Source organism: Salvelinus namaycush, chromosome 9, assembly GCF_016432855.1.
Source record: "Salvelinus namaycush isolate Seneca chromosome 9, SaNama_1.0, whole genome shotgun sequence".
NCBI classification, from domain to species: Eukaryota; Metazoa; Chordata; class Actinopteri; order Salmoniformes; family Salmonidae; genus Salvelinus; species Salvelinus namaycush.
The window spans coordinates 43,526,350-43,540,161 of record NC_052315.1 but is presented as its reverse complement, the minus strand read 5'-3'; the positions used below and the strand labels follow the sequence as shown (position 1 = coordinate 43,540,161).

The 13,812-nt window shown below is 45.8% G+C and overlaps 1 protein-coding gene across 2 annotated transcripts in view; it reads right to left on the bottom strand.

The window, feature by feature from the left end:
* Positions 1 to 5,395: 5,395 nt before the first annotated feature.
* bicd1a (bicaudal D homolog 1a) overlaps positions 5,396 to 13,812 on the bottom strand; it is a 106,193-nt gene continuing 97,776 nt past the window's right edge. The window contains exons 3-8 of one of the 2 annotated variants that reach the window (XM_039000637.1): positions 12,499 to 12,651; positions 10,945 to 11,424; positions 7,903 to 8,518; positions 7,361 to 7,764; positions 6,905 to 7,056; positions 5,396 to 6,740 (exon numbers count right to left, since the gene is read on the bottom strand). In XM_039000637.1, coding sequence (XP_038856565.1) covers positions 6,068 to 6,740; positions 6,905 to 7,056; positions 7,361 to 7,764; positions 7,903 to 8,518; positions 10,945 to 11,424; positions 12,499 to 12,651 — 2,478 coding nt within the window. In that variant the 3' untranslated portion in view covers positions 5,396 to 6,067. Of the gene's footprint in view, positions 6,741 to 6,904; positions 7,057 to 7,360; positions 8,519 to 10,944; positions 11,425 to 12,498; positions 12,652 to 13,812 lie in introns of both variants that reach the window. The other variant, XM_039000636.1, reaches the window with a different exon arrangement.

Below are 13,812 nucleotides of genomic sequence, written 5' to 3'. Positions count from 1 at the left end.
TGCCAGATCACCAAACCTCAATGCAAATTGATCTGAAGGTGTAGGGATGACTCACAAAATACACCCGATATCCTGGAAGCCTTTGGGATTTATCCCTGTTTTCATTCAGCTGGTTAGTGTGATGTTATTACATCCGGCAGCGTAGAGATATTTATGGCTCTGTTAACAGGAAGAGAGATGCCTGGACAGAGATCTCACCACAGTCATTGGATCTGACAGAGCATCCAGCCAAATATAAACGAAGTCATGTCCAGTGTTATTGCTTCAGTGGATAGTCCTAATTGTTCTTGTAAAGAAGGATGTTTGGAGGAGAGAGGAGTTAACCTTTTGTTTGAACCTATTTAGTCCATAACCCCGTTAAAATGCCCCAGCATGCGATTTGATTACTGTCATTTATTTTGGGTTAGACAGAGTGAAACAAGCGTTCCCTTATACATAAACAACATGAAGCTTAAGACGAGCCAATTCGAATGTCCTTCGACAGAAACATGGTACTACTGGGGCAATGTGTTATCTGAACTGTGTAAAAACTAAACCGAGGGGTGTCATGTCACACATGTCATGGTCAAGTCAAGTCAACCTGTGCAATTCAAAAGGCCACATCCAGGCCTACAGACCTAGACCTCACTTCCTCATCTCCTACCTTAGTCTCGAGTCTCTATGTCAAGTACGATCTCAACTACATGACAAACATAACCAATCACCTCAGCAGTAACAGCAGTAAAAAATAAATAAACTTAAGTAAAAAATATAATCTTTATGCCTTGCAAAAAAGTTGTATAAAAACCAGCATCTCAAGTGTAGTCACGTTAGATTGGTCGTTGAAATCAAAAACGCCCATCTCATCAAACATTATCCTTGTAACGCAATATCACTTCCATTCAATTAGTCTTTCCGCATTGATGTCAAATTCAATGTGTACTTTAACATGACCATGTAGAAAAGACAGAACCACTTACACATGTAGAGATTATGCTTACAAACAGATGCTTTTACGTCTTATATTCTGTCTAGTCTGTTAGGCAAGTTTGTAAGCCTTTCACGTCACCAAAAGGAAACGTTGTTTTTGACGGAACATTTTTGGCTACACTTGTAGGATATAGACCATCCAAAACCTTGTTATATTCAATTGGGAAAGAGGTTTTTGTTCTATCGATTTTTTCTTTTTTTAAAGATTGCAATAAGGACATAACAGCCATAGTTTAATAATGTGAGCTAAATCAATCCTCATTATTTAAGTCCAAGTACCACAGCAATAATACACATCTTGAATTCCATTTTCAAAGAATGACCAACAAACAATCAGATGATATCACATGCAAATTCAAATTAATAAATGGATGAACAAACACAAATCAATAAATAACCAGTTAAATAGATAAGTCAGCTAAATAGATAATAAATAATCATATAGATACAGGACATTGTTTAAGTCAATTTGTCACTCTGGTGTTTGCACTGCTGTCCGGTCCTCCAGTCTCTCTCGTGGACAGGATGTGATGTTATTCCATCCCAGCCAATGAGAAGTAGTGCATCCCGAACTTGCTCTGTAACCTCACCAACCGGGAGAAAGTGTGGTCTGTGGAGGGGGGGCTTGCTGAGGGGACACAAAGACTAGGCACCAGGATGGGGTGCCAAGTTGAGGGAGATGGGAGACAGGTGTCCTTAGTTCTGTGTGCGTCCGTGAGGGCCGGGTCCATGGGTGTGGGTGCTCGAGTCCTAGGGGCCTTGGGGGTGAGGCTGCTGGGCCATTGAGGGGAACCTGCTGGAGAAGGGTGGTGTATGGTCCTCCTGGAGGGCCGTCACAATGTTAGGACTCGGACTGCAAGGAAGACGGGAGGGAGAAGAGAAAAGAGCAAGAGAGGAGTGGAGAACAGGGGAAAAAGTAAAAAGGACATGTATGCCACTGGTGCTATAAAGTGCTCAGAAATTAACAAAGAAACAAATGGGAGGGACAAAACTGTTCCCAAAAACAACAGAGATGGAAATTGTTCAAATTTCAGGAGAGGGGAAGCACATTCAAATATTTTGGGAGGAGAGTTGACTTGCTTAAACAACACTATGACCAAGAGAAGGAATAGTAGACAGGACATCAGTTACCTATTTGCCTGTAGGGATGATTCAGAGGCAATGAGATCTACTTTATGGGTGGGTTGTAGGGGGCTGGTTGGGGATTGTAGTGAGATGAACTGAGTTAGTTCTGTAGGAAATTGATCAAAGTAGAAGTAGATGATCTGCATTAAGTAGATGAAGCAGAGTATTACTGGTGACAAAAGTTTCATGCCAAACCAATGCATGTGCTAACACTAATTATAGCCCTTATCCTAAGCAATACAGTTTCCGTGTAGCTGTGTCATAAATACCAACGCCTCACCCTTTTACTCTATGTGCTGTGAGTCAGAGTTAAAATACACAAGTCTTCACGCCTTAATGAGTTTCTTAAGCTCAGGCTTCTGTGTGTGTGACTACATGCCTGTTATGTAATGTGTTTGATAAAACAAGTACAGTATAGTAGTGTGAGTATGAATTAATATCTGTGGCTTAAGAACCAGCCGTGCGGGGCATGCTGTGTGTATCCTGCAGGCCCAAGTCACAAGGAGTGTGAGTGAGAGAAGTGGAAAGAGACAGGAGGAGATGTAGAGCTCAGGCCTCTAGGACGTTACCTGCAGACTAGGGAGACTCTCCTTAGTTGTGGGGAGAGTGGCGATACTGAGGCAGAGGAAGCAGGCTGCTGACAATCTACAAGAAACTGATAAATTAGACAGATATACAGAGTGGTGACAGTCAGGGTTAGTGGGACAGACAAAGACATGGGTGCACAAGACAGGAGGAAAGACTTGTCAGGGACAGAGAGACACACTGGCCTCATCATGTAATAACTCAACATGTCCGAGGAGAGGATGTCAGTTGTGAAACCTTTTGCTCTTTCGGAGTATAACATTAGAGCATAATGGCATTGTAGTAATTATGCTTGTAGTAGTCATGCTTGTAATCACTTTCATTTTACTGGAATATCACATTCTGTAAGTTAATATCTTACTGTAATACAGTTCATTTGAGTTAATACAATCTACGCACTCTTAAGTTTTTTCTTATGATTTATTTGCCTAGAAAGTAAATGATAAATGCTTTCTACAGTCTGACATACCACAGTAGTTAATATTGTGTGAGAGAAGTTGTTTATGTTTCTATGAGAGAGAGAGAGAGAGAGAGAGAGAGAGAGAGAGAGAGAGAGAGAGAGAGAGAGAGAGAGAGAGAGAGAGAGAGAGAGAGAGAGAGAGAGAGAGAGAGAGAGAGAGAGAGAGAGAGAGAAAGAGCCAGAGCCAGAGCCAGAGAGAGATAGAGGGAGAAAGAGAGCTCTCTGTTCATATTCCAAGGCCAATAAAGTACTTGTGTATCACTGAAAGACTCCTCGTTATTCAAAACCATCCTCATCTGACCCAACCTACAAGGCATTCCTCTGTCCATCCTTCCAGGAGGAAGGAAAAACACAGACACACATAGAACATTTACGCACAGTTTCAAATCCAGTACTGTATTTTTCTGTGCTGCACCAAAAAGAGACATACAAACAAACAAAAACCTAATGGCGACTGTCACACTGAGCAATTAACTGCTGCTCATGTAAGCCTATGGGCTAAAAACGAAGCAGCATTTTTAGATCAGATAAGTGATAATGTCATACACAATTGTAACACATTAATGAAGGAATGACCCTGCAGTCTTGGGTTTCTATTTTATAGAGTCAAAGTGCAACCCATGTTATCCTATAGGGATTGGACCTGAATGTACATGGACATTCTTCACCTCAGATTGTGTCTATAAAAACATTTGATCACTGTAGGAGCCAAAAGCTAATAACCACAGAGAGGTCAGTGTAATTTAACTTGTTATCCAAGGTAGGGACATGAGGGCCAAACAGCATTTGACAGGAATGACTCATTGGGAATTGTTAAGACACTGCCATCTGCTGGCACCACATGGCATGTGCATAGGGTTGCTTTGAACTGCTTTTATTTTCAGGGTGTTATTTCCAGGGTGTTATTTTCAGGGTGTTATTTTCAGGGTGATATTTTCAGGGTGATATTTTCAGGGTGCATTATCAGCGTGGTAGGTCTGGGTAGGTGGTTAGAGTGTCACAGAGAGGAGGTCACACTGGTTTCCATGCTGCTCTGAATGGTATATCTGCATATAAACCATGTATATACTTCCTCTTGGATCTGACTGATCAAAGTCACATGCATGCCACAACAAAAAGCTATCAACATTGACAGAAAAAGCATCATAGATCAATCAGTCAGTTTCTCCCCCCCCCCCACACACACACTTGGTTTTCTATATTAATAATAGACTCTAAGGACACAATGAAGTCAAGCTATAGTATGCTTTACGTATTATAGTGTAGAGAAGGGGCAATTGATTGTGGCACTGAATAGGGCTGTAGACTTGTGGAAGGGACTTCTGTCAAATGCTTTTTGCTCCAGATTTGATGACAATTCAAGATTCATGTTATTATCATGGCTTGAACATGTTAATCAAACTAGAATGATTCCTTAAAATCATAGACGCGGTAAAGGAGTCAATGTTGACCAGATTGGCCCACATTCAACAAATCTGATTTAACAAAGTGGATATTCGTCAAATCAGTCATGATTTATGTATTGTAACAGCCCACAATGTGGTTACTTTAAGTCAAATTTGGATATATTTGGCTGTTTTTGCTGCATAACATGTAGAAGTTGTCCCTCTTCAGGTTTAGAAGAAGTGACTGCTAAATGCTAACTCCCGTTTGTATGAGCTAGTAGCATACATGTAGCTATCATACAGAAATCGTTGATGGCAGTCAACGCTGTTTTGAACTGTAACGCAGTTGATTGGTAACGATGACATGTGTTGGGGTTGACATCCATACAAACATTATACTCAGATTTTTACCTCAACATAGTGTGAAATACAATGAGCAGAACCCCTGGATCTTTCCCCACGCGTTTCCCATGGCAATTCCATTGTTTTGGTCAAGTTCCATTGACCTCTTTACCGCATCTTTTTTGATGACCTGAATAATAATATGATTTGCAGAGTCATCAAAATTGTTTCATTTATAGACTGTGTCAGAGAGGTACTGTAAGGCAGCCTACATAGTAAAGAAGCCTACCGTAGAGAAATAGATACGGTGCCTTTCTCTGCTATACAGGCAAAGATTCCCTGAGATTTCAACAAGGTGTTATATTTTCTGTGCCAAACATTCATAGGGATAGATAGACCAGAGATGAGCAACTTTGATGGGGGCGGGGGCCCGAGTTGCTTGCGGGCCTGCATTGCCCATCCCTGGGATAGACTGGGGAATTCCAATGGACATTAGTGTCTGTGTTTCAACTGTGTCAATCATCCACTGGGTGGCGCCCAATGAGACCCACAGAACAGAGTCACAGTGTAGCTCTGCACAGTTTATGGATGGTTGGAAAAAGCAATGCGTATATTGACGACAAACAGACTTTGATTATACAAAGTGAATAATTAACATAGGCAATGACAACAACAGGGGAATTCAATTGCCTAACAATGGAAAATAGTGGACAATAATTAGGTTGTATGATATGAGGACTAGGCTACAGCACTTCACTTCTACTCTAAAAGCTTACAGTTTATGTGCCAAGAGAGGAAATAAAAACTTATGTTATACGGAATTAAATATCTCCAAAATGTAGAAGTATCCTTCACTCCATCTTAGCTCATTATGCATAACAAATCCTCAGAAAAGTTACTAAAACTCAACTTTATTTGTCATAAAAATGTCACATTTACTGGTATATTTCTAACATATATTTCATTTCTTCCCTAAATCCCTTCATTTACAGAAATGAGCCCAAAACTATAAACAGACTTGAGTATTGTCTGCAGATGGAACAAGCTGTGTTGGGCTCCTTCTCATAGCCAATTCCTGAGAAGAATGTCACAGTACTGCATAGTCATAGGTCAAGCCAGACACTGGAAACAGGAAACCAGTCTGTCCTCCTCTCTGTGTCCCACCCACCCACTTGGACTAGGGCTAGGGCATCTTGGAACTTTAGGCGTGAGGGACTGGGTTGCTGGGAGATGTGACCAGAGCAGAGGGGCGAGGTGCGTCTTTTTGGGTACGAGTTCTCACCGACCCCGGCGACAAGTGTTGCCAAGTCTTAGGAATGGGTGAGCGGTAAGGAGACATGGGGGCGGAGCTAGGAGAGTGCGGACTGGAGTCTCGACTGTTAACGAGTCGACAGCACTCTAAACTCAGCGACTCTGGGTCAATGATGAAGGTCTGAGTGCCCAGGGACCACTGGGGGTGACCCAAGGGAGGCAGAGAGGAGACCAGGGATGAGGTCTGGGAAGTGCCTCCGTCTGAGGCCGACCAGGGATTGGAGGACTGGGGCAGCTCCAGGGAGGGAGGGCTGCAGAGGGTCAGGGAGGTGTTGAAGGTGTGGGAGCAGGTGGAAGAAGGGCTGTGTATCATGGTGGGGCTGGGGGGAGCTGTGAGGGCGGCTCGTCGACTTACTTTGTGCGGGCTGCTCTTGATCTTGGGCACCTTGGCGCCGCGGCCCCGGGTCTGCTCGTGGTCAAACTCCAGGTCCTCCAGGCGTTGGGTCAGGGCCAGCTTCTGTTGGATGGCCATCCGGAGCAGGGAGTTCAGGGTCTTCTTCTCATCCTCCGCCGCAGCCAGCTGTCTCTGCATCTCATCCAGCTGAGTCACATACTCATCACACCTAGGAGAGAGAGAGAGAGAGAGAGAGAGGGACACAACACTTGTGTAAGCCGGGGAATACACTCTCAAACAGTGAGATTTACCAGAGGTCCAACTCATCGTCTTTGCACAGTCTTACACATCGGTGTTGTAATTGGCTGCATGAGATCCCAGAATGCCACTCACCTGGTGGCGAACATGGCCCTGAGAGAGGAGAAGGTGGCGGCGTCCTCCTTCAGAGCCTTCAGCTCGTTCCTCAGCTTCATCATGGTCTCTGTCACCATGCACTTCTCATTCTCATACTTGCTCTTTAGATTAGCCAGCGCCCCCTCTGCAGTCTGGAATAGAGAGTGGGGTTAGGGTTAATTGTGTAGTTACTTTCATGTTATCAGATTATAAACAGTGTATATTAGCCACTTTATATCTCCAACAAAAAATAGGGCAAATGTAATGCACTTTGCAAAGGAAAACTGATCAAACCTTTTGGATAATGCTGAGAACAGTGTGATGACTTTCCCAGGTACTCAGCCCTAGCCTAGTCCCAGATCTGTTTGTGCTGTCGCCAAACTCCTACGGTCATTGGCGAGACAGCACAAACAAATCTGGAACTAGGCTAGGTACTCAGTTCTCTGCTCTTCTCACCTGTTTGTTGGCTTTGAGCACCAGCCTGAGCGTGGCAATCTGCTCCCTCTTGGTGCTGAGGAGGGACTTGAGCTTGAGGATCTCCTCCATGCAGGCCTCCTTGTCCTTGTCGAACAAGGGGGCCAGCTCCCGGGCAGCTGCCCTCTGTCGAGACAGCTGGAGGGAGCGGTCCACGGCCCTCTGCAGGTGTTTGATCTGGTCCCTGATGATGGCGTTCAGGTTGTAGATGTTCATGGGCTCCTTACGCAGGTCTCCGCACGCCTCGAGAGGGACGGAAGAGGAGGAGGGAGAGCCGTTGGAGCTGTTGATGACCGGGGAGCCAATGGGGCTGCGAGTGGGGTTCCCCTGACTGCCTGGTGCTGGGGACTCCCTCCCTGTTGTCCCGTTGTCCCCACTGGGGGGGTCTTTGGAGGGCGAGTCCATGGGGCTCCGGGGGGCCTCTGAGAACCCGGCGTTCACGGCGGCGAGGCGTCTAGCCAGGCGGGGGGAGAGTAGTGCCCGGGGGTCCTCGGAGCCCTTGAGGCTGCCGCTGCGGGTGTTACGGCTCTGGCGGTAGTAGTCCAGCATGACGCGGTTGGGCGTCTCATTGTTGCAGAGACACACGTGGTGGTAGAGCTGGGCCAGCTCCTCGCTGAATGTCACCAGTTCATCCTGCGCCGTGTTCAGCATGCCGTGGCTCTCCGTGGCCACGCCCGTCGCCGTCTGTAGTTCCGCCTCCAAACGCGCCACCTTATCGCGGGCCTCGCGGCAGCTCTTCTCCAGCCGTTTGACCTGCTCGTCCAGAGCTTGGACCTTCCCATCGCTGCTGCTCCACTCCTCCCCCTGGCCCTCCACACAATGGTTAGATTTCTCCTTCAGAGCTTTTAGCTCCGCCTTTAGGTCGATCACCTCGGTTACCGCCACCTTGTACTTACACTCCAGAATCTCCATCCCGTGGATGTTCACCACATAGTCGTGGCGACCGGGCAACCCGTCGTGCGTCTTGGACTCCTGGGCGTCGGCCATCTCCTTGTCACTGTGGAGGCGCTTCATAGCGTTGACGCGCTCGGTGAGGCGGTGGACACACTCGTGCTGCTCGGTCAGGGCACCCTGCGTGTGCTGCAGCTGGGTTTGGGCCTCTTGCAGGTTCATCAGGAGGCTGGACTTCTCACGCTCCACCTAGAGGACAGGAAGGACATACTGCAGGGTGAGGACCACTCAGACCACACCAGCATTACCACAGACACAAAGTTCTGAGGTTCACTTAACAGTGCGCTTCACTAAGTTCAGAAACAGTACGGTCAACTAAAAACTCACAACACTGAATGATAGTGTATAAACGGCCAGGTCCAGTATACTGAAAGAGAGTCGCGGAAATACTGATGTCATTGCACTTCCTAGGTAAAGTACAAGGCTGTTGAAGCATATGGCAGTGAAGTATCACGGCTTGCTTGTCACAAATTAAGCACAACCCCCCTGCATGAGATTCCAGTAATTGAACTCAAGTGCTGTTTAATGTCTTTTTGGTCAGAGGAGTGTGTCGGTCATCCGGTCCACCCAGTGCTGAGGCTTTGAAACCTTATTGATCCCCAATGGGAGGAGGCCCAGGGAAACACATGTCAATGGGTTCAGCAGTACAGTACCTACTAGCTAGTCCAATAAATAACCCTGTCGGACTATTGTGTGTGTGTGTAGGATGTACAATCTACAGACAGAGATAAAGAGAAATCACAACACAGGCAAAGCACAATCTGTAAGTCGATTCATAGAATTTATACATTGATCTGTAAGCATTCATGGCATCAGCCATCAGATCTTTCATTTTTCACCCATAGACTGTACAGTAGACTAAAACACATGCATCTCAGTGGATATTGTAAGGAATAATTACAAACCACTTTTATGCCATACTTTTATGCCAAATGTTTATATTGTATTTTATATGTCTGCTATCTGAGATAAATTGAGCAAATCTAATGTAATGCTTGATGGAAACAGATCTAAATTACAACACAGTGAGGATGACAAATTAAAACCGCCCTCTCCTGAAAGCAATTAAGAGCCTGGTGTTGTTTACAGCGACTTAATGGAACCTTGATTAATCCAAGAGGGGAAATCCATTCCAAGACCAATTTAAACCTCTAGTGATACATGTTGTATCCACAAATCATTCATTTCCCCATTGACCTCAGCAAGAGAAACAAGTGTGGACTTTTGCATAGATTCATAGTGTCTGGAACTCTATAGCAGGGATGCAACACCATTCTTCCACGAGAAATTCCATCATTTGGTGTTTTGTTGATGGTGGTGGAAAACGCTGTCTGACGCACCGCTCCAGAGTCTCCCATAAGTGTTCAACTGGGTTGAGATCTGTTAACTGAGAGGCGCACGAGCACGCACGCACGCACACACACACACACACACGCACGCACGCACACACGCACACGCTCCTTTGAGACCCCTCTTTCAAAGTCACCGAGATCTCTTCTTCTAGCCATGGTAGCCTAAATAATGGGCAACTGGGCATTTTTCTACATGACCCTAAGCATGATGTGATGTTAACTGCTTTATTAACCACACCTGTATGGAAGCACCTGCTTTCAATCTACCTTGTATCTCTCATTTACTCAAGTGTTTCCTTTATTTTGGCAGTTACCTGTATGTACTGTATGTACAGTATGTGTGTGTTGTCCTGTGTATCCTCCCTGTGCATATGTGTGTTGTCCCTCTGTGTTCTGTAAGGAGCGTAGTAGTACTGCTCTGTCCCAGCAGCCCGTCTTTCTCCCTCTGCCTTCCACTCTCCTCAGGATCCACTGCCCTGCACTATCTGACACTAATCGCCCTGACAGGCCTCCCCATGGTAGACGCCGTACACTCCTCCACGCCACCGCTCTACTCTCCCCTGTCTGCCAACATCCCTACATGTCCCCAAAATCTGCCAAATGAGCCCCAATGGCCCTCTTGAGATGGAAGTCTCCAGAAAGACCCAAACAGCTCTGAAACTAGTCATTGGTAAATCATACGGAGCGTGGTCACAGACTTATGGTCTGCTAGATAATAAAATATGGACGACATCTGACAGGCTTTTTTGTTGTTGTCTTGTTCTCAAAATGTCACAACCTTGTGATTGGTTGGCTGCTGCCTGCAGTAGTGTGATGAAAGAGGCAGGTTGTTCGGTTGTCTAATCTGAAGGCTGACACTCCCATTCCCTAATGAAATGTGCTACGGACAGAGGGGGTCGATAACTATGCCCTAACGCATTAGGTGTGCAGGCCAAATCGCTGGTTTTGTCTCTCTAAGTAAACCACATTGATTTGCTCAGAGCAAATGAGGAAGGTGGTCAGATGGAAGAGATTAAAAGACTCCCTGGTAACAACAAAGACCTAGGTACAACCTCCCAAGGACATTCACGTAGTGTCACAACAATCACTCAGCCTGGTGCACGATCTGCTTGGGCTGTCTGGCCAACTCCTATGGTCATTTTTACCTGACAACGACCATAAGAGGTGGCAAGACAGCACAAACAGATCTGGGACCAGGCTAACAATCACTCAGACATAGTAGTGAGAAGAACCCACTATGTTTCAGCTAGACTAGAGACCCACCTGAAGGAGCTGCTGTTTGAGTTTCTGTATCTCAGACAGGTTGAGCTCGCTGAAGAGGTCTGACACAGGACCGTGCAGCCCTTCCCCCTTCCTGGGCAGCCGGTAGTCGCCGTTCACCTTAACCAGTCCCAGGTGGCCGTTACAGTCGCTGTTGCTATCCTCATTCCCATTGTTGCCATTGGGCATGGCTGTACCATTGCTCCCGACCTCTTCTGTGGCGAACTTGAGCCCGTCGACCGTGGCGGTGAGAGCCAGGTGGGCTCCGGCCCCGTATACACTGTCGCTGAGGGTGATGTGGTGGGCCAGCTCCTTCCTCAGGCTGTTCTTCTGCTCCCTCTCGATCTTCAGGGCATCCAGGGCCTCCTCTAGCTGGGACTGAGAGATGTCCTTCAGACGCAGAGCGTCCTCCAGCTGGCTGTTCAGCAGCACCGTCTCCTCCTCCAGAACCTTGATCTCATGCTTCAGACCCTCATACTCCACCTGGGGGAGAGGGGGAGCAGGGGACAGACAGAGGACAGGAGGAAAAGGGACACACAGATAGAGAACACACAGACAGAAAGGACACAGATAGAGAACAAACAGACAGAAAGGACACAGATAGAGAACACACAGATAGAAAGGACACAGATAGAGAACACACAGACAGAAGGACACAGATGGATGACACACAGACAGAAAGGACACAGACAGATGACACACAGACAGAAAGGACACAGACGGATGACACACAGACAGAAAGGACACAGATAGAGAACACACAGATAGAAAGGACACAGATAGAGAACACACAGATAGAAAGGACACAGACAGATGACACACAGACAGACAGGACACAGATGGATGACACACAGACAGAAAGGACACAGATGGATGACACACAGACAGAAAGGACACAGATGGATGACACACAGGCAGACAGGACACAGATGGATGACACACAGACAGAAATGACAGATGGATGACAGGGATTATAAGTCATATACATTGTTAGTAGTTTTAAAGCCACAATCAGCACATCAAACACTAACCATTCGTTATCCCCACCCCCGTTTCAGTAAAAAGCTGAGGGATATGTAACCACTCTCAAATTCATAGCCAGAGCTATGGATGCAATGACTGACCATCCATGATATCAACATTACAGTTTTATCTATGTTTTGAGGCTATATAGTGTTTGTTTTTATTTACTTTGTTAACAGACATTGTAGTAAAACAAGTTTATATTTTGGGTTCTGATGGGGGAAGAGAGTTGAACTAAGCTCATGGGGCATTTATAAGTTATATTCTTCAAGAATCAATGGGTGCATATCATTCATTTATATGTCCAAAAGATGTAGCAACTGCAGATTGCCTCTTTAAGGTCAGACAATAAGGAACTTGGATGAGCTGATTCAACATTTGAGTAACATCATTTGCTATGACTGTGCATGAGTCATTTTTAAGATGTATTGATGACTGTGCGAGGTAAACAATAACGTTAATGGCTGGGAGACAGGCGTGGCTGTCTGTACTGTGTGTGCACTAAACCATAACAGTAATGGTGTTGATGCTGACCTGGTTCTGTTTGAGTGTGGACACTAGTTTCTGCAGGGTGATGTTCTCCTCCTCCAGCTCGGTGTAGTCCTGTAGGAGACGGGCCTCTCTGAATTTACACTCCCTGATCTCCTCCCTCATCCGGGTCCGCTGCAACTCCAGCATCTCATTACTCTAGGAGTAGAGAGGAGCGAGAGAAGGAAAGTGAGGCAAAGTCAGGTCCTAATCTGCAAACAGTTCCACACATCAAGTACATACTGTATAATCATTCACAAAACATGTTTAAATCACATAGAATCGTTTGACTATGTGTAGATCCCCTGCTGGACGCCAAACTACCTCATCTTTACTGGGTAGTTACAACATGACGTAATTACTGTATGTTAACTACAGTATGAACGTCTATGTCTCGAAACATGAACTAAAACAGTCTGCCATGTGTCAGCACTACTTTGTCTCTGTGTTGGCACCGTAGTATGTGAATCAGTGGCACTTTGCTGCATGTTCTGAAACTCCTGGATTCAGTAATAACAGATGCCTTTGTTCTGCAGGATCTATAAGTCCAGTCCAGATACCAGGCCTCTTGTCTCTCTTTAATGCACCAAATCTAAATAGGCCACGCACACGCACACAGTATCTCCTCTGATGTGTTGATGATAATCAGACTGAGACTCTGTCAAACAAATCCCCCCCACCCCTTGAGTAAAAAGCTAAGATTCAGCACTCTCCTTTGCGGCAAGATCATTTTTTTTTGGGGGGGGGGGGGGGGAGGCAATCGCGGAGAACAGAGGCAGCAGCCACAGAGATCTGAACATGCTGTGGTGGATCAGATGATATATTAGGTGGGAGAAATTCTAGTAGTGACCCGAAAATGTCATAAATCTGGGGAATCGGTTGCAAGTCGGGAAGATGAGCCTCAGCAGCGAAAGCTCCGTGTTTTCATGTGGATGTCAACGCCAAGATTCACACAAAAAGAAGAAAAGAACACCACTTAGATATCAGAGCACTTTATCTCCTCTTGTTATTCCTTCCAGAAGACACCCACCCACCTCGAGACACACTTTACAGCATTGTAGCACAGCGTTGCTACTCATTGCGATGCAGCACTTCCCCCTGTTGCTACCTCGAGGCAACTTACGAAGAAGACAGTAGAATGGCAAAAATACATTTGGGAAAAACGAATAAACAAACTCTGTGACATTACTGTTTATTGTATATGACCCCTGAGGGTTGCTAATGGACAGTGTTTTTCTCATTACATATTCGTCACAAAGCAGGGCATAAGGACTAAGTCCAGGGGGATTACTGGCCAATGATCTGCCAGCGAGGGCCTAT